The sequence below is a fragment of the Pteronotus mesoamericanus genome, unplaced genomic scaffold, assembly GCF_021234165.1.
Source record: "Pteronotus mesoamericanus isolate MK-2021 breed Mesoamerican mustached bat unplaced genomic scaffold, CSHL_Meso_final contig_52, whole genome shotgun sequence".
Taxonomy (NCBI): Eukaryota; Metazoa; Chordata; class Mammalia; order Chiroptera; family Mormoopidae; genus Pteronotus; species Pteronotus mesoamericanus.
The window spans coordinates 2,767,949-2,791,070 of record NW_026555189.1 but is presented as its reverse complement, the minus strand read 5'-3'; the positions used below and the strand labels follow the sequence as shown (position 1 = coordinate 2,791,070).

Below are 23,122 nucleotides of genomic sequence, written 5' to 3'. Positions count from 1 at the left end.
GTCACCCGGAGTCCACCCTTTAAGACTAAGGCCTGCACCCCTCCCCTCAGCATCCTGGCATGACAGAAGCTGAGGGCTCACATCTCCAGGAATTCTCCTTAGCCACAGGGAGCCACCTCTCCGAAGGGGGCAGCCCCTGCCCAGGCATGTCCTGCATCCACTGTCAGCAATGCCTGTGCTGCTACTGCATCTCAGTCCAACTTCTCCCCCGGCCCCATCTTAGTACCCCCAGGAAACCTCCTGCACCCCAAATCAGAGCTTGTTTCCTGGTGCTTGACCTGCATACACTCCTAAAAACAATCTCTTTAAATTAGCAGGTATCAAGGCTCTTCACCACCAGTCCCCTTTTGGAGATTTCCAGCACCATCTTTCATTTTTTCCACTTGCCCCTGAACTCCGGGTACAGTGAGGTGCTCAGAGTTACCCGGGGAGACGGTGCTCCTCCACATCCACGACTGCTTTCTCTACATGCTCTCCTCTTGTCCCCTACTTCTGGTCCCCCACCAAAGACTTCAGCTCTACAGTCCTTTCTGACCGACATCTTCCACAGAGTTCTCACTTCTGTGCCTTCCAACAGCCTGTGTACGTCTAAGTCACTCTAAGGCTTACGTTGACTTGTGAATGATGGGTTTTTACGGAAGTACCCCCGCCACCACCACCCTGCCAGATTTGGTTTTGTGCGGAGGTGACTGAGTGGTCTGAAGAATAACGGCAATCCCCGGATTTGTCAGTAGGTGGCGCTGAGTTACCTAACGTTGGACCTGGGCAAATTTCACCTTATGCAAATTGTTCCGTAAGCCACATAATACAGTTTCAGAACTGTAGAAACAAAACAACCTGCCATGCAAATGTACACAAGACATGAGGAATGCAGAGCGAGAAGGAGCTTCTAAAGGAGCAATTGTTTAACTTTTATTACATCGTTTCTATTGGAGGTTGGATTCTCCTCATCAGCTCATGTTATTTATCTACAATAGACATAGAGCTTTGGGTCTTAGTCTAAGAAGGAGTTAAGCAGAAGTAGGAGTCTCTACACACACATAAAAGAAGAGCACAATGACATCCACACAAAACATGGGACTTCTGTATACTTTAAACTCATGCCATTTTTCATATTGTAAATTGATGAGACTATTAATACTAATTAGAAAGTGTCAGAAATATATATTTCCCAATATCAATAAAAATGATAAAAGAAGGTGGGTGGGTCGTTTCAAGGTCTAACAAGTCTTTAAAGGAGAGGAAATGGACTATTTAGATGGGGTGATGGTGGAGGGTATCAACATCTATGTGTTTTGAAAGAGAAGAAAAAAGTGCAAGTCACTTTCACTTAAAGCTAATGCCCAGAGAGATTGCAATGTAAAGCATTGCTTACTATTGTTTGTCTTAGATTATGAAAAAATTTAATCACACAACAAATTGCAGAGAGTAATATGGAAACACCTTTGGACTCACTGCCTAGAGTTGACAAATATTTCCATTTTGTTCCATTTGCTCTAGTTTTTAACTACTGTTTGTTTATTACTATAAAGTCCCTGTGTAGCCCTGGCCAGGTAGCTCAGTTGGTTAGAGTGTCATCCTAGTATATCAAAGTTGTGGGTTCGATCTTTGGTCAGGGCACATGCAATGAATGCATAAATAAATAGAACAACAAATCAATGTCTCTCTCTCTCTCAAATCAATAAATAAATTTTTAAAAATTAAAAAGTCCTTGGGTAACTGAAAGTCTTAGCAGGGCTAAAGACAGTGAATTTTGACTTAGGCAAAATTCTAGTTCTATTAAATTCGGGGGTTAAGGATTGTGTAATTTATCATTTGTCGTTTTATTGATGAAATGGTAAAAAATGGGAAGAAATCTGCAGAACAATGCCATAGGTATTTGTATTCCTTAGACATTTACTTCTCAAAGCATCTTCCCATGTAATTTCTTATTTTACTCCAGTCAAAGCAACCGTCAATATAAATGTGACAGTGAAGGAAACAGAAACACAAGGGTTTATTTCTGGGTCCAATATACTAGCAGTGCCTGGGATTGGAACCCCAGCCTCTGGACACCATTTTCTTTGCACAGTGCCTGAGACCTCGGAGCACTGCTGAATCTGAGACCTGCACTCACAGGAACAGATGGGCTGTGCACAGGGCTTCCCCCTCCTCCTGTTTGCCTCACCCCACACAGTGCTTTTGGGAATGACTGTACCCATGAGCTTGAACCTCTTGATCCCACAGGATAGAACTGGAGATACTTGGGGGTTAGAAGAAAGGCTTATGGGTCTCCATGACTTCCGAGGGGATCCATATTGAACTGGGGGTCCCTGTAAGGAGCCCCAGAATCCAAAGAGGACCTGGGTTTTCTGAAACAGTCTGGGGCACCCCTCCTGCTGGGGCACCCAGCAAGGCAGAATGGAGCTTACACAGGCCAGGTAGGACTTTGAAACGTTATGAATTGGGTTTAGCTACCGTCAGGTGGGGGAGGTAACTGTTTCCTGGAGAATGCAGGGGAAGGGGGAACAGTGCCCTCAGGCCCTGATGCTGTGTGCTGTATAATCCGTCAGGGGCCTCAGAGCCTGAGCGCCATTCAAGGCCGGACACTCCTGCTTGGACAGCATCGTGGCGCTGCCATTCACTAGCCATGAAGCTTGGGCAACACCACTGTGCCTTTGTAAAAACAAGATAATAATTATCTAGCTCAGCACCATCCAAAGCAAATAGTATGAGCCACATGTGTAATTTTAAGTTTTCTAAAGGCCACACTGGAAAAAGTAAGAAACAGTTTAAATTAATTTTCGTAATTTATTTTCTTTAACCCAAAATATTCAAAGTACTATCATTTCAATGTGTAATAAATATACAAATTATTAGTAAGATATTTTACATTCTTTTTGGGGGGCGAGGGGACTAAATCTTGAAAATGCCATGTGTATTTTACATGTACAGAGTATCTTAATTGACAACAGCTCTACTTCAAGGACTCAGTGGCTCACGTGGCAAGTGGTTATATTAGCACAGCACTAGTGGGGTTATGTGTGAAAACTGCTTGGCTGGACTATTATTAATGTTGCTACTATTATATTTATTATCCTTACCAATAAAATACATTCCCATACCCAGGTGAGTAACTTCTTTACCCCATTACCAACTCCTTGGACAGTGACCCGGGAGAGACTCTACACACAGCCAAGGCGAAAGGATCCAGCGCGCCGTGACTGTTCAGGTGGCCTCCATAATGAGAAACTGGTGAGCACCAGTTTCTCCCATTCCCACATGTATGGCCCTTTGTTCTGTGGTTCTGCCATTTCTTCTATCAACAGGTGTAGTCTGTTTCTCCACCTGTTGAATCTGGCCTTGGCAATGAAACTTGCTTTGGCCAATGGGTCATTTAAAAAAATGTGACACAAGTAGCCCTGGCTGCTGTGGCTTAGTTGGTTGGAGCATCATCGCGTAGACAGAAGGGTCACAGGTTTGATTCCCAATCAGGGCACATGCGTAGATTGTGGGTTCGGTTCCTGGTCAGGACATGTGCGAGAAGCAACTGATCAATGTTTCTTTCTCATGTCAATGTTTCTCTCCCTCTCGCACCCTTCCCCTCTCTCTAAAACCAATAAGCATGTCCTCAGGTATGAAAAAAAATGTGACACAAGTAGAGATTTGAAATATGCTTGCACATTGGACCTTGCTTTCACTACCAACAAGAACTCTTCTGCCGCCATGGGAGTAAGCCTAGGCTAGCCTGTTGGGTGTTCAGCAACCAACGCACCGAGCTGGCATTCAGCTGACGCGTGAGGCCCTTCTAGGCCATCCATCCCCAGCTGAGCTAGTCCAAACAAGAAAATCTACCTGGCTCATTTAAAGAACCATGACAAATTATAAGTATTATTGTAAGTTGTGGGATTTTTTTTATGCAGCAAAAATTGACTGAAACATGCTGACTCAAGGCTCAGAGAGTCCTCTTACCTGGCGGGTGGGGGGGCAGTAAGGATCAAATGTGTGGCTGTCCCTGGTACTAATGATACAGGCCAGGTTTCCAACCTAAGGAGAGGGGAGCCACCGCAGGGAGATGGTGCCACTGTCAAAGATGAAACTCTCACTGGACACTGTAAGCTGCAGGTCTGCAGATGAAAACACAAAAGGCTGTGTGCCACTGCAGAGCAAAACTGCACGTTTAAAACTGACTCTCATCCTGGCCAGGTAGCTCAGTTAGTTAGAGTATCGTCCTGATACAGCAAGGTTGAGGGTTTGATCCTCAGTCGGCACCTACAAGAGTCAACCAGTGAATACATAACTAAGTGAAACAACAAGTCGATGTTTCTCTCTCTCTCTCTCATAAATAAAAATTAATTAATTAATTAAAGAACCCTAACTCTTTTAACCACCTGTCCTGCATCTTTAGGTGGGGCTTTTAAAGTTTTTAAATATTTAGTTTTACTTTTTAAAGGTCTTTTGAGTTTTACATTTTGTTCATAGGTAGTACATAACCATAATACAGAATTTGAAATGTGTAAAACGCCCCACCCCCTCAACTGCCATACGTCAGGCCCTCTGTTCTGATCTCCGGAGGCAACCACGGTTATCAGTATCCCAGGCCACCTTCCAGAAATATCTACATATTCAAAAGCATGTACTTTTCTATTTATACAAATGGTTCTTGCTATATTCATTATTTGACACCTTCTTTTTTTCCCCCCTTAATGTATCTTGGACGTTCTATATAAATTCAGTTAGAGCTGCCCTGTTCTTTTTAATAGTTGCACAATGTACCATAATTTATTTAACAAGGATTTATTGATTGTCCAAATGTATTTTATAGTGTTTAAAAGACAAAAGGCAAAGAAAGCACCTTTAAGAAAATCTACTTGGCTAAGGTGGCCGATGATTCATTGTAAGCCATTTAGTGCACATCAAATTTAACAGATCCTTGAGCTTCAAAAGTTAGCATGGAGGAAGGGGTGAACAGTAGAATTTGCTGGGTTTTAACATACCCTTGGGCTAATTTGTGCAGCATAATCTTTCCTTTGTGAGCACAAATGAGAAGAGAAAAAGTAAAAGAAGCTGAATGCAAATTAAAGGACTTTCGTCAACTACCTGAGGAAAAGTCACATGCAATTAGGCCCTTCTGGGCACAGTTGGGGGTGGGGACTTCTGGATAAAGTCCCTCCCTTCACAAATCAGAACTTGATTGTGAGCAGAACATACTGATTCACAAGCAGACAGGATATTTGAAACAAAGTTGGGGCAGACAATCTGGACTATGTGGTGCCAAACACACCTCCCCGCTCTCCCCCAAGCTATGCATTTGCCCAATGACAACAACACTGGGGCAGGCAGATCGCCAAAGGGTACTTTGCCCATTAGCAAAGCTGCCAAATGGAAGGTGCTGCCAAAACACGGGGCCTCTAGCCTCCTCTTCCCAGAAAATAGAATTGAGACACCTTGCTCACTATATTTAAAAAAATAAAATAAAATAAATCTTTATCTGAGAATATGTTTATTGATTTTAGAGAAAGACAGAGAAATATTAATTGATTGCCTCCCGTATGTGCCCCAACCAGGGATCAAATCTGCAACTTAGGTATGTGCCCTGACTTGGGATCAAGTCCTCAACCTTTTGGTGTATAGGACAGTGCTCCAACTAATTAGGCCACCTGGCCAGGGCCATCTTGCTCATTTTTATTTCACCCAAGTATGTTCAGCAAATTAATATCCCTGGTAAAACTTGTCTTGCATGCCACCTTCCCCTTCCTGTACCCCCTCTTCTGTGTGATCCTCCCTTCTCCTGTACTCATCGACTCTGCTCTCTTGGATGGCCCCTGGGGACCCCAACGTTCCCTGACTCATCCTTTCCCTTCAGAGCTCCTTGCACCATTACACACGCCTTCAAATAGAAGCTGCTGTTCTGACCGATTTAATGTGTTGGAAAATGGCATAATGTGGTTTCACAGCCGGAGGGGAAACTGGCGCTCTTATACTCTGTTAGTTGCAGTATAAATCAATACAGCGATTTTGGAGGGTAATTTGGCAATATCTATTAACATTTAAAATGCACATACCCTGTGACCCAGCATTTCCACTACTAGGGATTTCTCCTCTAAAAATAATCTTAAGCACATGTCAAGATATATGCACAAGAATGTGCAAGCGGGCACCAGAGAATGATACACAACAACGAAAGATCGGAAGCAACTAAGTATTTATCAATAGGGGAAAAGGTTAAATACATTTTGACATAATCTTATGATGGGATACTATGCAGTTATTAAAAGAATAAGCTAGGGACTTGTGAGATGTCCAGGATATATTATTATATGAAAAAAATGCGTTGTTGACTAATATATTTTTCATAATTACATTTTCATAAAAATATACATATATAAATTCATATCCAGCCATGTCTACGAAAATATGTTTAAACGCAGTAAAGAATTTATTCTACACAGTTAACAGTGGTTTGGTTATGGGATAGGACCAAAGGGAGGGATTCTTCCTGCTTGATTTATAAAACTTTTCTAAATTGTGGTAATGTGGGTTAGTTATTTTTGTGGCTTTCAAGACTTGTATTTTTAAAAAGTCTCTGCATGTACTAAAAAGGCAGCCTAGGGGAGGGGCAGTGGTTGAATGGCTGTGGCGTGTGGGAGAGATATTTTGACTGTTTTCAACCAAGTCAGCCTGGATTTGTCTGCTATGTGTATTGGGTCACCCCAGGGGATTTAAATGGAAGGATCCTAGAACTAAAAAAAGAAATTTTTTTTAAACTTCTGGCTTGACAGCTCATTTCTGCAACAGGACCTTAAATGCTTTATCCCCAGGCTGGGCTAGGCCAGGCCATGCCTAGGACAGCAGTTTTAGGTTAGGAAGTCTCTTAGCACACAGTAGACTAGCCCCCACGGGTGGATGCTCCCTCTGCTCTGATGGGGACTGGCCCTGGCATGGAAATGAGGAGGGAATTCCCACACCCAGGCCAGCTGGGGACTCACCTTCCTGACACTGGTATTGCATCCGTAGGAGCTGCCCCGAGTGGGGCACAGGTCTCCAAAGAAGGTCCCATTTGCTGCCACTTGGCATGCCTGCAACCCCTGGCACTGTCCTGGGAAGCGCCCGCATCCCAGCAAAAGCAAGAGCAATGTGAGGGGCATAAAGGGATAGGTTCAGACAGAGATGAATGGGCTTGTGTTCATTCATTCACCCACCATCTGTCCGACAAATACCAATTGGTGTCTACTGAAGACTAGGCCCTGTTCTAGGCACTGGGGGAGCGGGAAGTAGATTCCTGTCCTCCAGTAGTTCGGGGTCCAGCCCAGTGGTTCTCCAACTTTAGATTGCACCAGAATTCCCTGGCGGGCTTAGGATCCAGCAGATGTGGAGGGCACCTTGAGGATTTGCTTTTCTTACAAGCTCCCAGCTCATGTTTACACTGCTGGCCCAGGGACCCCACTTTGAGAACCACTGATCCAGTGGCATCTAGTCAAATCGCCTAAAGTTGAAACCTTCACCCTAAGAACTGGCAAAGAGAGGACAAGTAAAGGAAACCTGTGGTTACCAGGGCACCAAATGCCTGTAGGAGGGCGGACTGTGGAGAGCCCAGGCCAGAGCTTCAGGGCCCTGCCAACACCGATACCTCTCCCTCCTGCTTATGCAGGTGAATTAAATACTTATGGAGAAGCCTGGGAGAGAGGACAGGCAGGTACAATGGCCCTGATTTTCTCCTTGGCTTAGAGCAGGCGACCTGCTTTCACGGGGCCCTGCTGGCCCAATAGCCGTCACTGCAGCAGAGGAGAGGACTCCCCTCCGTCCTGGGTGACATAGGTTTCTGAGGCCTTTGCACCCCTCAGGAGGGTGCAAAGAGCCCCCATATTCCCTGAAAGTGAGTCATTGCCATGGGGCAAGGCAGCTTAGAGGCAGATTTAATCTAATTTAGAAAAACAGGTCCTAGAGAAATTTTCCCATTTGAACAAGAGCTGCCACCAGGAACATTGTTCAACATTATTCATAGCAGCACGGATTAAGACCGAACTCATACAGCTCTCAACAGAGGAAGAGACGAATTGTGGCATAGTCACACAATAGATGAAATAGATAAACTAGCACAACATATATCATGGTTGATAGTGCTTTGAGCAAAAAAATAAAATAAAATAAAGAAGGAAAAGAGGAAAAAAAGTACACTGCAGAATGACATACCATATGATACCATTTTTATAAATTAAAGACCTGCAAAGCAATACTAGATAATGTTTACAGTTGCATACATAGAAGGCAGCAGTAAAAAACCACACATGTGATTAATAAACAGTGCATTCATGACCAGGAGCAGAGCAGGGAGGGCATAATGTTAAGGTTTGACAAAGTTGGGTAGTGGATCTTTGGGAGTTCATTGCAATATTTTTTATTCTTATCTATATATTTCAAGTATTTCAAAGTTTTTTAAAAATTAAGTTAAAACACAAATGATGCTCCTTGTACCCAGGTTGGGTGGGAAACGAAATGCCCACCTGACCCAGTGGGTGAGCTATTGCTCCATTGCTTACCAGCTTGGTGGTGTGGGCAGAGACTGGCTAGTTTTTTCAGTGTTGGAAGCTCAAGGTCATGTTTGGGGATTGTTCAAGTCTTCTAAAAACCTTTGCTGGGCACAGGACAGTAGGAACTTCCCTGTGCTCACAGCCAGAGCTGGGAAGCTGTTGGCCCTACCTGCCACTTCGTCCTTGACGCTGAGCCAGCTGCATTCCTCCTCCAGGTCCAAGGGGCGCCCAGCGTCCCGGGTGCAATAAAGGAGTCTGGCACCCACAGAAGGCATCCTGGATCCGGATGACCTCTCCCAAGCCACACTGCATGATGGCATTGAGGCCCTCGCAGGCCAGGCTCTGGTCAACACTTATAAGAGGTAAGGTGACTTATGGTCATGGATGGGCAAGTGCCTGGTTAATGGGAAGTGGAAGAGTCTCAGGGGTCAGGACTGTGGGATGCAAGGGCAGAGTGGAAGCCACCCCAGCAGGGGTGAGAGTGTGCCCTGGAGGCAGGCTGCCCACATGTGGCTCCAGTGCAGCCACCCAGTGGCTGTGTGACCCTCTGCAAGTAACTTAGCTCCTCTCTGCTTCCTCTGTATGGGACTCGGTAGGGATATTAAGAGGATTAAATAAGTTTGTACATTCAGAGTATGGGCTCTTCAAGTGGCAACCATTTATTCCACCTATTTCAAGTACCTTCCTTGAGCCTTATCTGAAAACAATGCCCAGTACATGATAGATGCTAAACAAGCATTTGTTGAGTGAATGAGTGATTTCAATATGTCTTCATACTGATCCTATGAGCTGAGCTCTTATTCTCCCCATTAGGAACATAGGGCTCAGTGGGTCACTGTGCAAAGAACCCACACCAGCCTTGCTCCTGGCACCTGGCCCATGCCCAATAAACATTTCTTGAAAAAGAATGACCTGGCTCAGGTGTGAAGAGCCAGAAAGTGGGAAGTGCTGAATTCAAACTCAGGCCTGTCCGCCTGGTGGGAATGCCACAGAGTAGGGGTTGAGACCAAAAATCTGTGTTTATTTTCTGTGGCTGCTGTAACAAATTACTATAAAGTTAGTAGCTTAACACAGCACAGATTTATCGTATTACAGTTATGAAGGTCAGAAGTCCAAAAATGGGTCTTACTGGGATACTATCAAGGTGTGGGCACTCCTTCTGGAGTCTACAGGGGACAATATGTTTCCTGCCTTGTCCAGCTTCCAGAGGCCACCAGCATTCCTTGGACTGTGGCCCCTTCCTCAATCTTCAAAGCCACCATTGTAGCATCTTCCAGTCTCTCTCTGACCATAGGCAAATCTAGTTCAGGTCTCATCTCTGTCACTTCTCAGCTGTATGGCCTTGGACAAAGAACTTACCCTTTCTGAGCCTCACTTTTCTTAGCTTTATACTGGGCCTACAATAGAATGGTGGAGGGACTTCTATTATGATGAATAAATGTACATGGAGTGCCTAGCTCAACGCTGGAACTTCTGCTTGATACTCATTAGTTCTTCATAGTGTGACCTCATGCAAGGGCTCCAAGACCATGGTGGCTGACAGCATCTGAGAGACTGGCTTGAAGCTGAGGTGGCAAGGGGAACAGGGACTTAAGGGGGCTGTGATTTAAAAAAGGCAGGGGGAACTTGCCTAATGCACCGACCAGGAAGGACTTCCTAGGAGCTTCCATGTTTTCGGACCTAGTTAGGCAGAAGGAGTTAAGCCTACGTGCACCTATTTAAAGCTGGGGGAGGGAAGAATTCAGCAAGGGCTCCTGTGAGTGTCCAAACCCAGAACAGGGCTTGGGAGCCAGGAGCTTAGAACCAGGGGCTGGACCCAGGAAGCCCAGAAGCTTCCATCAAGTCTGGATTATGGGTCAGGGGACCAGGAGGGACTGAGCTCTAAGATCAGGCCCCACTGCAGTCACCACCTGGTGGGCAGGACCTGGTGTGTGGCCACGGCCCAATCCCGCAGGGTCTCTTATACACAGCCCCCAGGGTCTATGTTGGGGGTCAGGCATGGGCAACAGCTAGAAAGGGCACAAGAGAAGTTGGGAGTCGGTGGGTTGTAGGCTTGGGGGGCTCAGACCCAGGCTGACCAGGGAGCAGGAGTCAAGGGTGAGTGAGCACTCCCCCCTAGACACAGGTATAGGAAGAAGAAAGAGAGACCAGCGAGACTAGTAGGGAGATAAGTGGCCATGGAGAGAGAAGATGTAAGCTAGAAAGATGGAGTGAGACACAGAGAGACTGAGCATCACATAGACAGAGAGGGGCAGGCATTTAGAGAGAGACAGAGAAAGATGGAGAGACAGAGAGGCACAGAGCATCACACAGACAGAGAGATGTGAGTATTTAGAGAGACACTCAGAGAGAAACAGAGACACAGAAATAGAAGCAGAGAAATAGAGATACATGGAGAGAAACACACAGAGATAGAGACAGACACGTATGATCACGCAGAGACAGGTGGGCATTTAGAGAGACAGAGAAGGAAGCAGAGAGACACAGAGAGAGACAAAGGAACAGAGGCAGAGAGACATAAAGAGACAGGATGAAGGAAGTAGACCCCACAACAGAGGCCAGCTCACCAAACTTGCAGATGAAGGCGAATGACTGTGTGTAGTTGTCTTAGGCAGCCCACCTGGAAGAAGGGTCTCTCCCAATGGAGCTGCAGGTTTGGGGAGCAGGAGAGGCCTGCCCTTCATGCCAGTGGCTATGGTTCACATTGGAGGTGTCCAGCCAGATCCCCGGCCCTGGGATGGGAACATGAGCACCAGGACTTGGAAATGTTCTTCCAGTAGTTTTTACGTACAAGACTTGCCCCAGTTCAACTCTTTGTATGCAGGATGTGCTCGATCAATGCTGACAGGCTGAAGTCCTCTTTTTCCCATGCCGGCAAAGGGGCAATTTCCTAGCTGTTATCTCCCAGCACTCAAACATAAGAACTCAACCTAAACACTGGGACCCCAAGTTGGAGGGCCTGTACAGAGTGGTTTGACTGAGTAAATGATGCTTGCAGCCTTGGGTGTCAAAAGGTGTTTCACACAGGAAAAAGACCCTTGTCAAATATATTTGGGCACTGCTGAGGTAAAATGGAAGCAGTTTTCCTTACTTCAGGACTCTTCAGAGCCTTGAAGCCAATGATGTTACTCAAAGAAGTGTCGTATGTGTGTGTACGAGATACAGAGGCATTTCAAGGACACTAGAGATCTAGAAAACAGTAGATATAAAACATTTACTGTGAAGACTCAAAATGTATTTATTAATTTTTAAAAGAAATTCATACAAATGGTAAAAAGAATTTTAAGAGTGAAAAAGGCATAAAAGGAAAGCATCTTCCCTTTCCCAAGCTGTGCAACATTCCCATTATCATTATGTTTCTTATGAGTTGGTCTAGGCTGAATCTTATCCACGTATCAGCACCCATGAGTGCCTGAAATCTTTACTCAAATGCTGCCATATTGCACACAGCATCCCGTCCCTTGCTTCTTAAATAACATTACATATTGAAGATTATTACATATCAGCCCACTCAGGCCTATCCCCTGTAGATTTTAAATAGGCTAATATCCTTTAAGTGCATATGAATGGATGTTCAAAATGCAGAAACCCACATATTGCTGAATCAACAAAGCAAGAAACCATTCAAGAGATATTGCCTGAAGACCCATTGCAGAATTTGTATCTGTGGGCTGTGAGTATCCCAAAATGAGCTTGCCCATCTGCTCCTTTATCAAAGCATTTCCATCCACTCTGGTAGATATTCCTAGGTGCTTAGCCCAGACCAAGTTTCTTGTTTCTAAAATCCCATAGCGTCCACCGAGCAGTATGAGATGGCAGGACACTGCCTTTCCCTAGATGTGTCATCTTGAGCAAGACAGTCCCTCTCTCTGGACTTCATTTTCCTCACCCATAAAATAAGAGTAGCAATGCCTACCTCATGGGGCAGGTGTAAGGGTTAAATATAAAGATTTATTTGTCCATTCTTTGATATGTGGGGGCACTGGGGGAAAATTTGGGCCAGGATATGGTTCCTTCCCTTGAAGAGCTTATTGTCTAGGGGGTAGACACCTACATAACTAAAGTCATGCCAAAAGGGTTCTCACAGAGATGTGGACAAGGTCCTACAGGTGCATAGAGGACTCACCAGGTGGAGCCCTTTCAGAGTAAAAGATAAGTGGGAGTTCCCAGGAGAACCATTAAAATGAGTCTATCTAATATGAATGGAGCCTTGCTAAGCACTTGACCTTCTTCAATCTCATAGCAAAGGGGTGGGGTGGGGTGGGGTTGGGTGTGGAAGACACATGGAAGTGCTTTGAAAACAGCTTAGTAATTATTTCCTGAGACTCAGTTTTCTCACCTGTAAAACAGACAGCAATAATAATTATATTATCAGTTATTGTCAGAATTCAACTTGATAATGAACATGAAGTACTCAGGATAGTGCTATACATTATTTTAGCAAGGACCAAATATTTCATAGCTAACATTATTAGGCATATGCAAAGAAATGCAAGTTTCTGGAGTGTTAGCTATGTGCCAGGCTCTGTGCTAAATACTGTGCATGAACTATTTTATTTGATTCACAAAACAGTCAAAGGAGGTTTGCTTACCATGAGAATGGGGCATATTAATTTGTCCTATGGAGCTTTGGGTGGGAAGCAATGATGAAAATTGCAGCCACAAACTCCCGTAAAACATACTTATCACAGCACCACCTACCTCCTGTGTTTCCATTCTGAGCTGAGTTCCCTGTGAGCGCAATCCACCATTCCCTGTCCTGAGAGATGTGCTTCTGTAGAAACTGCTGGGTGCCTTCCTCATGGATAAAGACCAGATGGCTTCCTTGCCTCTCACGCCAGCTCTGGGCACCATAGAAAGAGCAACCCAAAGGCACAAACTCATAGCAAGAGTCTCTGAAAGCCACTTGGCTCTTCGAGCAAAAGCTGCCCTCCTCTGGCTTAGCAGTAGTGGCCAGAAACTCAGAGCAAGCCCCAGGAGGACCCGGCCTGCCGTGCTCATCCTTGAACCACCACTGGAGATTCTGGATGGAGCTGGCTCTCAGTCCTTCATATGCTGTTGCCTCCACAACCATCTGCCATCCATCTTTCCTTCTCTCTTTGCATCAAATAATAGCGACTGCCTCTTGCTGAAGAAATAAAGACTCAGGATGAATGTGTCTGCAGTGTTGCTTCCCCCAGCTCTTTGTTAAATGCCAGTTCCAAATACAATTAATTTGCAGAACGGTCTTGAAGAGAAAGCTAAAGCTGCTCTACTACCTCTCCTTCTGTCATTCGGTCAACTGTTAGCTTCTGATAAAAAAAATCCTGGCTGTTGGTTTTATGTCATTACTCTTGAAGGCTAAATGCTTCATTAGAAGCCATCAGCATGTGGACAGTGTGTGATAAAAGAAAAATGGCAGGTAAGTTAGAGTTATGGGGTTGTAAAAAAAACACAAAACAAAGAACAGGTTGCACTCATATCCAATCTTACTGTTTAGAGTGGCTGCTGTGCCTACATGATAATCACATTCTCTTCAGCGTGGCTTAAACCCAACAGGAGATATTTTTCCCCCTCTCTGATTCATCACCTTACCACTCATGCCTGTTAGAGAATAAAAATGTCCTACAAAATTTATTTGATATTATCATGGAAATAAGCTTTAAAAACTTCAAACCTGCCTATCCTCATCCGGTGTCCTAACCCTCCAGGGAGTGTCCATGGTCTGTGGATCAAGTTCAAATTTCTTAGCTTTCATGTAATGCTCTGTGTGAACTGGCCCAGGACAATTTTTCCAAACACATCTCTCAAAATATGGAGAACCAGACTCTCTTGCCCAATAGAAGAATAAATTGGTACAGCCTCTGTTGTGGGCAGTATGACAGTATCTATCAAAATTTATTCCATTTTGATAAATGTAACTCCCCAGCTACTAGTAAGGTGCGGATTCCTTCCTTGGAAGCTAAGGCCACGTGGGGCGAGGCTCTCACTTCACCCAGTGAGTAGCACTGTGCCTAGCACTGCTCGCTCAGCGCCCACCCACACCACGGCCTCCATCTCAGAGCTCCCCTGTGTCTACTCAGACCCCCTCCTGCACAACGGTGAGGTAGCGGTCATAGAGGATGAGATCAGTGCCCTCATTAACGCAGCCGGTATAAATGTTGAACCTTGCTGGCCAAGCCTGCTGCAAAGGCGCTGGCCCGGGTCAACATCGATAGCCTCGTCTGCGACGTAAGCCCCACCACTGCTGCCCCCTCTGGGGAGGAGAATGTGAAAGCAAAGGAAGAAGAATCTGAGGAGTCTGATGATGACATAGGTTTTGGCCTGTTTGACTAAACCTCTTTTGTAACACATTCAATAAAAAATTCTGAAAAAAAAATTCTGAAGCACAAGCTCTGTAATTAGCAATTCTACTTCTAGGAATTTCGCCTACAGGCAAATTCATACATATGTGAAATGTCACATGTATAAGGTTATTTACTGGAGAATTTTGTGGGAAGGAAAAATTAGAAACAACCTACGCGGCCATTGATAGGAAATTGGTTAATGAAATGTGGTTCATCTTTATACCCAATAAAAAATGAACAAATTCTTTGTATACAAATTTGGAAGGATCTTTAAGATTTTTGTTCATATTAAAAGCAAATTATGAGACATTGTTGATGGTATAGTGCCTTTTACATAAAAACATATATGAGTATTTATTCATGTGTGTGTAACAGATCCCGTGAAGGACATACAGAGACTGGCAATAGTGATTGCCAAGGAGGGGGGACTAGGTGAGTGGGAGGCACAGAAGGGAACAAAGTTTTGTTTTATTGGCCACCTGTCTAAAGCTTTCTATTTTGTGCCACTTGAATGTATGACCTGTTCAAAAATAATAAATTATTTTTTAAAAACATCATGGGCTTTTCATCCCTTTCCCCCTGCCAACCTCAAAGCCATAGCTCTTCCTAAATATCTTAATTAATTGCTGCAGACCTTTCCTCACACTTCTTTGTACTCCTGTGTTGTCCTCTCTGCCAGGAACCACTTTCTCCCTAGTCCTTCCCTGATCATCTTCAACATTCAGCTCAAATCTCATTTCCTTTGAGAACTTTGTAGAATTTGCCTTGTATAATATGCTTATCCCCTCTGAATTTTTTTTTATTTTTTAATAAAACTTTACTAAGATATAATTCATATGCCATACAATTCACCCATTTAAAGTATACAAATCAATACCTTTTAGTATATTCATGAGGCTGTATAACCATCACGATGATCAATTTTAGAACATTTTCATCACACCAAAAGGAAATCCATTAGCATTCATGTAGCACTGGAGAACTGTAACAGTGGGACATTGTAACCCACCCCACCATTCTTTTGACATTGCTTCTGTGAATGCTGTCTCTAATATGTAGCTTGTAGAATAAATAGCATGTCTCTATAGGAATCCTAGGAACTAACTTCAAAAGATATAGATTTCAACCTTCAGGCGTCCCAGCTTTGGGAAATTGCTAACCTTCATCCATGGGGCCAGGATGACACACAGCCAGACCATCACTTACCTTATCAGAACAGACTGCACTGGTCTGCATGTTCAGAACTTTTCAACCCCCTCCCTTGATCTCTTTGTTCTGCTTTCCCTCTCTCTCCTTATAAAAACCTCTGCCTGCACTGAGATGTGAAAATGGGCTTTGAGACATCTCCCATCTTCCAGGTGGCCAGCACCTGAAAACAAACCGCTTTCCTTCACATCAGCACTTGTCTCTTGAGTTCGACATTTGTAGCAGCAGGCAGCCAGACCTGCGTTCAGTTACATTCACACCCTATTTCTTCCTCCCCCAGCACCAGACAACCACTGATTGACTTTATGTCTCTATCTGTATGGGTTTGTCTATTCCAGATACTTTGTGTGAATGGAATCATATAATATGATGACTTTTTTGTGGCTCTCTCACTGTAGCATAGTGTCTTTAAATTTCATCCATCTTATAGCACATATCAGTGAGTGATTCATTCCTTTTTATTTTTTGGCACTCAATAAAAGTTTATAGAGTAATAATTAAATGAAAGGTTTCCAGGATTAATAAACCCCCATCTTTGTTTGCCTTCCTGAATAACGTTTATTGTTCATGGTAACTTTCACCATTTATTAAAGTTGCCAAAATTACTATGTTACTTTAGTGGGGGGTCAGTTGTTTTAACTGCTAGTACCAGAGTTCTTCTGGACACCTTTTTTTAGGAAAATACCTACATGGGCCATTGCAGTTGGGATAGGGGAGACACCAAGGTCGTAGTTTATACTATGAAAACAAAAATAGCACTGGATGAAAAGTCTACACAAGAAGTCAATAATTCAAGGTTGGAGAAAGGAGCTTTACAATGTGGTGGGACACTATGACCTTCAAAAAAGGTGTCAGGTAAACAGTTTCTTATGGCAGGGTGACCACAGAGTTTAGAGAACACAATTGTATAATATTTGATTTTAAGACGTTACTTTGGTCTGACCCGTTTTGTTTTTGTTTCTGTTTTTGTTTTGTTTCCCATCCCTATCTCCTCTCAGCCCCTGGCAATCTCTACTCTCTACCTCTGTGGATTTACCTGTTCTGGATATTATTTCAAATAAATGGAATCATATAATTATGTGACCTTTGTGTCTAATTTTTGTCACTCAGCATATTTTCAAGGTCCACATGTGTTGGAGCACGTATCAGACTTCATTCCTTTTTATGGCTAGATAATATCCCATTGTATGCTTTGAATAAACCACATTTTGTTCATCCATTCATCCATCGATGGACATTTGGGTTGTCTTATTCTGTGAATTTCTTGAGGGGAAGAAATAACATCTCAAGATCTCCATCTATCCAATGGCTGGCACATAGTAGGATTAAATGAACATTTGCCAGTGTGGTCCCATTGCCCAGGTCCCTGGGGCTAACTCTTGCCCACCTTCTCTTTCCCAGAAGCCCCTCCAAGCCCTCTGGCATAGGCCTGCCAGACAGAGCCCAGGGCAGGATTCGATGTGATTGCTGACTCACAGGCAGGGCAGAACTGGTCTCTTAACTGTGGGACCCAAGCTTCTAATGACTTCCATCAGAAAACAATGTGTAAGGCCTCACACAGAGATAATGTATCTTCTGGGTAAAGGCTTAATTTATGTCACTCATGGAACATGCTTGGAGACATTTGATAAGGAACACAAATCTGCAGGCTAAATTCCATTCTCACATTCTTTACATTTTGATAAATTGCAGACTCTGGGCATGGAATCTGCCTTGATGATGTCAGCTCCCAAAGTGCCTTAACCTCTGTGTAGCAAAGGAAGGAAGCAGGGCACGGCTGGATGCGTGTGTGTTTCCAATGATTGGATGCAGCTGCCTGAACCGCCAAATTCTGATTTTCAGGATCAGCAAATGAAAACAGAAAGAGAGGAGTTTGGTTTAAATAGAACCATGAGAAGAACTATAAAGATGGTCACACCTTGTGGCCCAGACATCCCCGTCCTGCACATAGACCCATTGGAGTTCGGCTTTCCCCCAAAGCTAACTGAGACACGAACTCAAGGGCCGGCATTTTATTTGGGAGAAGATGCAGGAAACAGTGGCATGTGAGGGGGGAGTCCATCACTTTATATGAATTGATGTTTTCAATTAGTCACAGTAAATCTTTGTCCCCATTCAAATGAAAAGACAACATAGCAAAAGAATTCTCATGGTCTTATCACCCTAATACATTTTCATTTCTTTGTGGTTCCGCTGAATGCTTCTTGCCTTTTTTTCTTTTTTTTCAGAATTGTCCATGTCAGTCCAACATGACATCACCCTCAGGAAGGCAAAATCGAAAATGGTCACCACAAGGTTTTCTTTCAGCAGGATAATGGCAGTACGTCCACAAAATGAAGCACTGTAAACTTGCCTTGAAGATAGATGTTTACCCAGGCACGACCATAGTGTATGTACAATCAATTTATACTACATCCTTCCTTTTGCCACTCAACAGTCAATGGTAAGCCTTTTCTGTGTTGCTCAAGGGCTTTGAAGTTGGCATGGTGGCAGCTGTGCCTCCTCTCTGTAAATGGACATTACTAAACCATCCCCATGTTATGTTGCTAGATATTTCGTGTGGTTTTTGTCATCTGTTTGTCATGTGTTCAGTTTTGCTATTCTAGTTGACAATGATATCTTCCTGCACTTACCCTTTAGACTGGGCCGAATCATCTCCTCAGGGTTGTCATAGCCACTTTCAATGTCCCACCTTAACCTTACCATGTAGGGCTTCTAAGTGCAAGCACCTGGGGCTCTTTGCCTTCCTCTGTATACAAGGGACAGGATGGAAGTGCCTGGAAGTTAATTCCTCGCAGGAGGAACTCTCACCTTTGACTGACCAGAGTGGGTGGACCAATCCCCCAGTTCCCTCAAAATAACTCCGCAGCATGCTCTCTGGAGTTCCCCAGCCAGCCGGCTTCAGCTGTCTGTGATGATAATGGCCTTGACAATGTACCTCGTGTCTTCCCTGCCTGTTTTACGTCCCCACTGTGCTACTGGCCTTTCCTGGGTTCACTTCCCAAGTAAACCACTTGCATTTGAATCCTTGTCTTGGGGTCTGTTTCTGGGAGAGCCCAAACTTAGACAGGTCTGTTCCCACTGAGCCTGCGGTTCTTCGTTACGGGAGGAAACTCATACAAGAGGACGTAGCACAAGGAGGCCAAATGCCAGGCACTGTGCTCAACTCTGCATTTTAAACAGGAGAGTGACATGATCGGGTTTGCATTTCAGCCATGTCACCTGGTGGCAGCAGGGAAGGTAGATTGGAGGGGTTGGGTCTGAAGTCAGAAAGACCCATGAGGAGGCTGCTCCCAAGAGGTAAACAGTAGTAGGGACAGTGGCCGGGGGGCTGGAGGAGAAAGGAAGAATCTGAAAGATTACTTAGGAAGTAGAAATGTGAGAACTACAGTCCAGGCTATAACCTAGTATAGTTATTATTTAAATTGAACTTTTGGTCCAGCCTCACTGATCACAACCTGAGCACATGGAAGACTGAAGTCTTCCAGCTCATTCATCAGAAGGTACTTCCTTTTCTAACAATAATATTTCAACCTCACCCATTCTGCCTCCCAAGTGTGGTCTGTTATTATTACTATTACTATTACTACTGCTGTTATTATTTGCATTCCTTTCTCCCTTGCTAGTCTCTGAGCTCATGGAGGTCAGGAGCTATGATTTCCCTTTTTCTTTTTCTTTTTTTTAATCTCTAATACCCAATATGGCACTAGTCTCTGCAGTCCAGTAGGACTTTGTGGAATTGATGAATGCCCTGAAATGTGAATTGCCTATTGTGTAGTCTTTCATTTAGTGGTGAAGCATTCACTCCAGAAGGCCTAGGGCAGCTCTCCCACCACCCCCTACATCCTGCTTCCAGAACATGCCGATGGAGAGCGTTTTCTGGAGCTCATCAACCAATGCTTCTCCCTCAGGGAGGCAGCTGCTACCTTTGCCGGGACTTTACCTGTCACCTTGAACCTTGCTATCCAAGATTTCCACCTTATCTGCTCAGTTTATCACTCTGACTAATTAAAGGTACCATTTAGAAGTTAACTTAATTGGAAAATTCCAAAGTAATTTAGATATGATAACAATATCTCCGAAAGGGAAATATTAACTCACTTTACTCAATACCTTTGTAATAGAAGATACTGAATTGCAAAATAAGGCCGTTGGTTTTTTATAGCACAAAAATGTTTCTTTTTGAATTCAGCTTTTACAATACTTCTTTACCACATGCCTGTTTTATGGGCGCAACACATTTCGTGGAATTAGTGGCCTCAGGGGAAGGTAGCCTCCGCTTCCTGAATCCTTCCCCAAAATTAGGAAGTGAGAGGATCCCCCAGTTCAAATCTTCCACCCCTGCCACAGGCTGTAGGGTCTCTGGCCCAGGGGTGCAACCTCACCAAACTCCAGCTGCTCCCTTGATAACAAGGGGTAATAATAGTACTTGTCAGGTCTGTGCCGGGATTAGAAGATACGGTATGTACCAGTCCAGAGCAGGGGACACCCACCTGTGAACGCCCTTCCTTCTCCCTCCTGAAGGGAGGGGGCAAAGCCTTCCTACTCACCCCACGAGCATCTCAGGCCCTCCAAAGGCAGACTGAAACTCTGTATAAGACGACTTCCTTTCACATTCCTGTTGCCCTGTTCTCTTGTGCACTGGCTGGTTTTCATCCATTTTAAGGCAGCGAATGCATTATAAAAATTGTGAAATTGTGCAACACCAAATTTTGCTCTCATATCTACTTAACCAGCAACTTCAAAAGGTAGGAGGCATTACTGCCTAGCGGGGAAGAATATCCACTAAGTAGCTATTGACCTTGATCAAGTCCCTCTACATCTCTGAGTCTATAAAAATAAGATTGCTAATGATTCCCTTGGAGGGCTGTATAGGGATTAAATAAAAGTCTTCAAATAAGGCACTTAACATGTACTTGGCACAGGTCAAGTGTCTCGTGAATGGCATTTATCAGAGGCTGAAGGATGGGTCAGGAGACAGCTGCTACCGGTGACAAGTCCCTTGTCCCACTCCTCCCATGTTAGTAAAGGCCTAGAAGGCAGTGGTCAGGCTTCCGTGGGTTCAGAGCAACGCCAGAGCCTCTTGGGGAAGAGCGGCTACTGCTTGTTATCTCTGTTTATAAAGAGGGAGGATGGAGGTCCAACATGAAAACAGTCCCATGAACCACTGCAGGGCCCCTGACCCCTTTGGGAAATTCATGTCCTTTGGGATATGCAGACTTGGCCCCCGAACAAAAAGAAAATAACAGGAGCCCAAGAAGGCAGAAACTGAGTCTTATTAATCACCTCTGTATCCCCAGAACTTGGCATGTAGTTGGTATGAATTCTAAGAAGGCACATTTTATTTTCTTGTTTTGTTCACGGCTATATTCCCAGCATGCAGTAGACACTCAGTAGGTATATGTTGATGAATGAATCGTTGTGGGAATGCATGAATGCTGTGCGAGCTGCAGGCTGCCCATCCCGAGCCATTCCCTCCGCCTTTTCTTGGTAACGAAACCCTGATGTGATTCAGGCGACAGCACACTGCCCCCGGAAGCGTCTCAGGATGTAAGGAAATCAGGGCACTCCTGTTCCTCCTTGCCAGGGATTGGTCTGGGGTGGGCATGTGAACACATTTCAGCTAAGAAGACTAAGAAAAAATCGGATTCTGGAAAAGATTTTCCTCCAGCTTAAAAGGAGAGAAACGTGAAAAGAAAATGACTCCTTTGTCCTCACCTTATGCCCCTGCTTTTGCCGGGACGATTCCTGGAATGAAGGGAACCATTCATAAACAAAACTGGACAAGCCCAAGGATGAGAAACCAGCCCTCTGAAGATGGCGCTGCGGTCGATGGAATGGAGCCTGGTGAGATGACTCAGATGAGCTCCTGAGCTACCCAGGGCCCCAAATGGCTTGATGTCCAAGATGAACGCCCCTCTTTAGGGTTTCAGCTGATACTCTGTTCCTTTCAGCCAAAGCATCTTCTGTTAACTTGTTGAGCCTTCATGATACTGTTACGGGCTGAATTGTATTCCCCCAAGATTCACACGTTAAATCCCTAACCCCGAGCGCCTCAGAATGTGATTGATAGCACTTTTAAAGATGTAAGTTAAAAATGCGTCCATTGGGGTGGGCTCTAATCCAATCTGACTGGTATCCTTATAAGGAGAGGAAATCTGGGCGCACAAAGATAGACCAGGGATGCACACCCTCTGAGGGAAGACCATGTGAGGACACAGTGAGAAGACAGCCATCTGCCCCCCCAAGGAGAAAGGCCTCAGAAGAAACCATTCCTGCCAATGTCTTAATCTTGGACTTCCAGCCTCTTTTTAGGGTAAGTAAGTAAGTAAGTAAATAAATAAATAAATAAATTTCTTTTTATTTTATTCAAGAGTATACACCTTGAAATCAGGCTGCCCGGCTCGGCTTCCTAATTCGATCATGGTAGTTGTGTATCCTAAGGCAAGTTGGTTACCTTCCCTGAGTTTTCTCATTTCCAGAATAATGCTAAGAATACCCATATCATAGGATTACATAAGGCCAGAGCGAGCTGGTACACGCAGAGTGCTTTGCAAAGCACTTGACTCAGAGAATGAGCTCAATGGTTGGGGGCTGTGGCTTTTCTGAATATGACACAAAATGAGCAAGAAAGGAGAACATGGTCATGTTTTCACTTATAATTTCAATATAATCCTGCAACATAGCTATTGCCATCCTGTTTTGCATATAAAGTGCCATTCAGAGGAACCTTGTGACAATGGTCACAGTGTTTTTAAATTGCAGGGCTGAGATCCCAACCCAGGTCTTCTGATCTCTAAGCCCCAAGCTCTTGTTTTCTGCACCAGGGTTGCTGCCCCTGATGGTGTGATTTTTTCCCTGAGGCCTCGTGTATGCCAGACATTCTCACTTAATCCTCACAAGGGCGCAGCTTTCACAACCTAGGAATAAATAGTAACCCTGACGTGGATACACATGTTTAAACCAGATAGCTGAATAAACTGGCAAGTTATTACGAGACTTAATGGGAAATGTAGTTCAAAGAGAAGTGCCTTCTGAGAGAATGGGGAAGGATAGGGCAATAACATTGATTGATAGCTG

The 23,122-nt window shown here is 44.3% G+C and overlaps 1 protein-coding gene, 1 non-coding gene and 1 pseudogene across 2 annotated transcripts in view; 1 reads left to right on the top strand and 2 right to left on the bottom strand.

The window, feature by feature from the left end:
* The window catches only part of LOC129075121 (polycystic kidney disease protein 1-like 2), a 73,285-nt gene extending 59,774 nt beyond the window's left edge, over positions 1–13,511 (bottom strand). Inside the window, 8 exon segments of the mRNA XM_054579097.1 lie at positions 3,962–4,106; positions 6,969–6,998; positions 7,001–7,078; positions 8,680–8,759; positions 8,761–8,881; positions 11,078–11,242; positions 13,212–13,466; positions 13,469–13,511. Of these exon segments, the coding sequence (XP_054435072.1) occupies positions 3,962–4,106; positions 6,969–6,998; positions 7,001–7,078; positions 8,680–8,759; positions 8,761–8,881; positions 11,078–11,242; positions 13,212–13,466; positions 13,469–13,511 (917 nt within the window).
* Positions 13,512–13,904: 393 nt separating this feature from the next.
* Positions 13,905–14,825, top strand: LOC129075120 (60S acidic ribosomal protein P1-like; annotated as a pseudogene).
* Positions 14,826–18,270: 3,445 nt separating this feature from the next.
* On the bottom strand, positions 18,271–18,398 carry LOC129075320 (small nucleolar RNA SNORA69). The gene has a single exon (XR_008529625.1). It is a non-coding gene; the product is annotated as a small nucleolar RNA SNORA69 (small nucleolar RNA).
* Between the last annotated feature and the right edge of the window lie 4,724 nt (positions 18,399–23,122).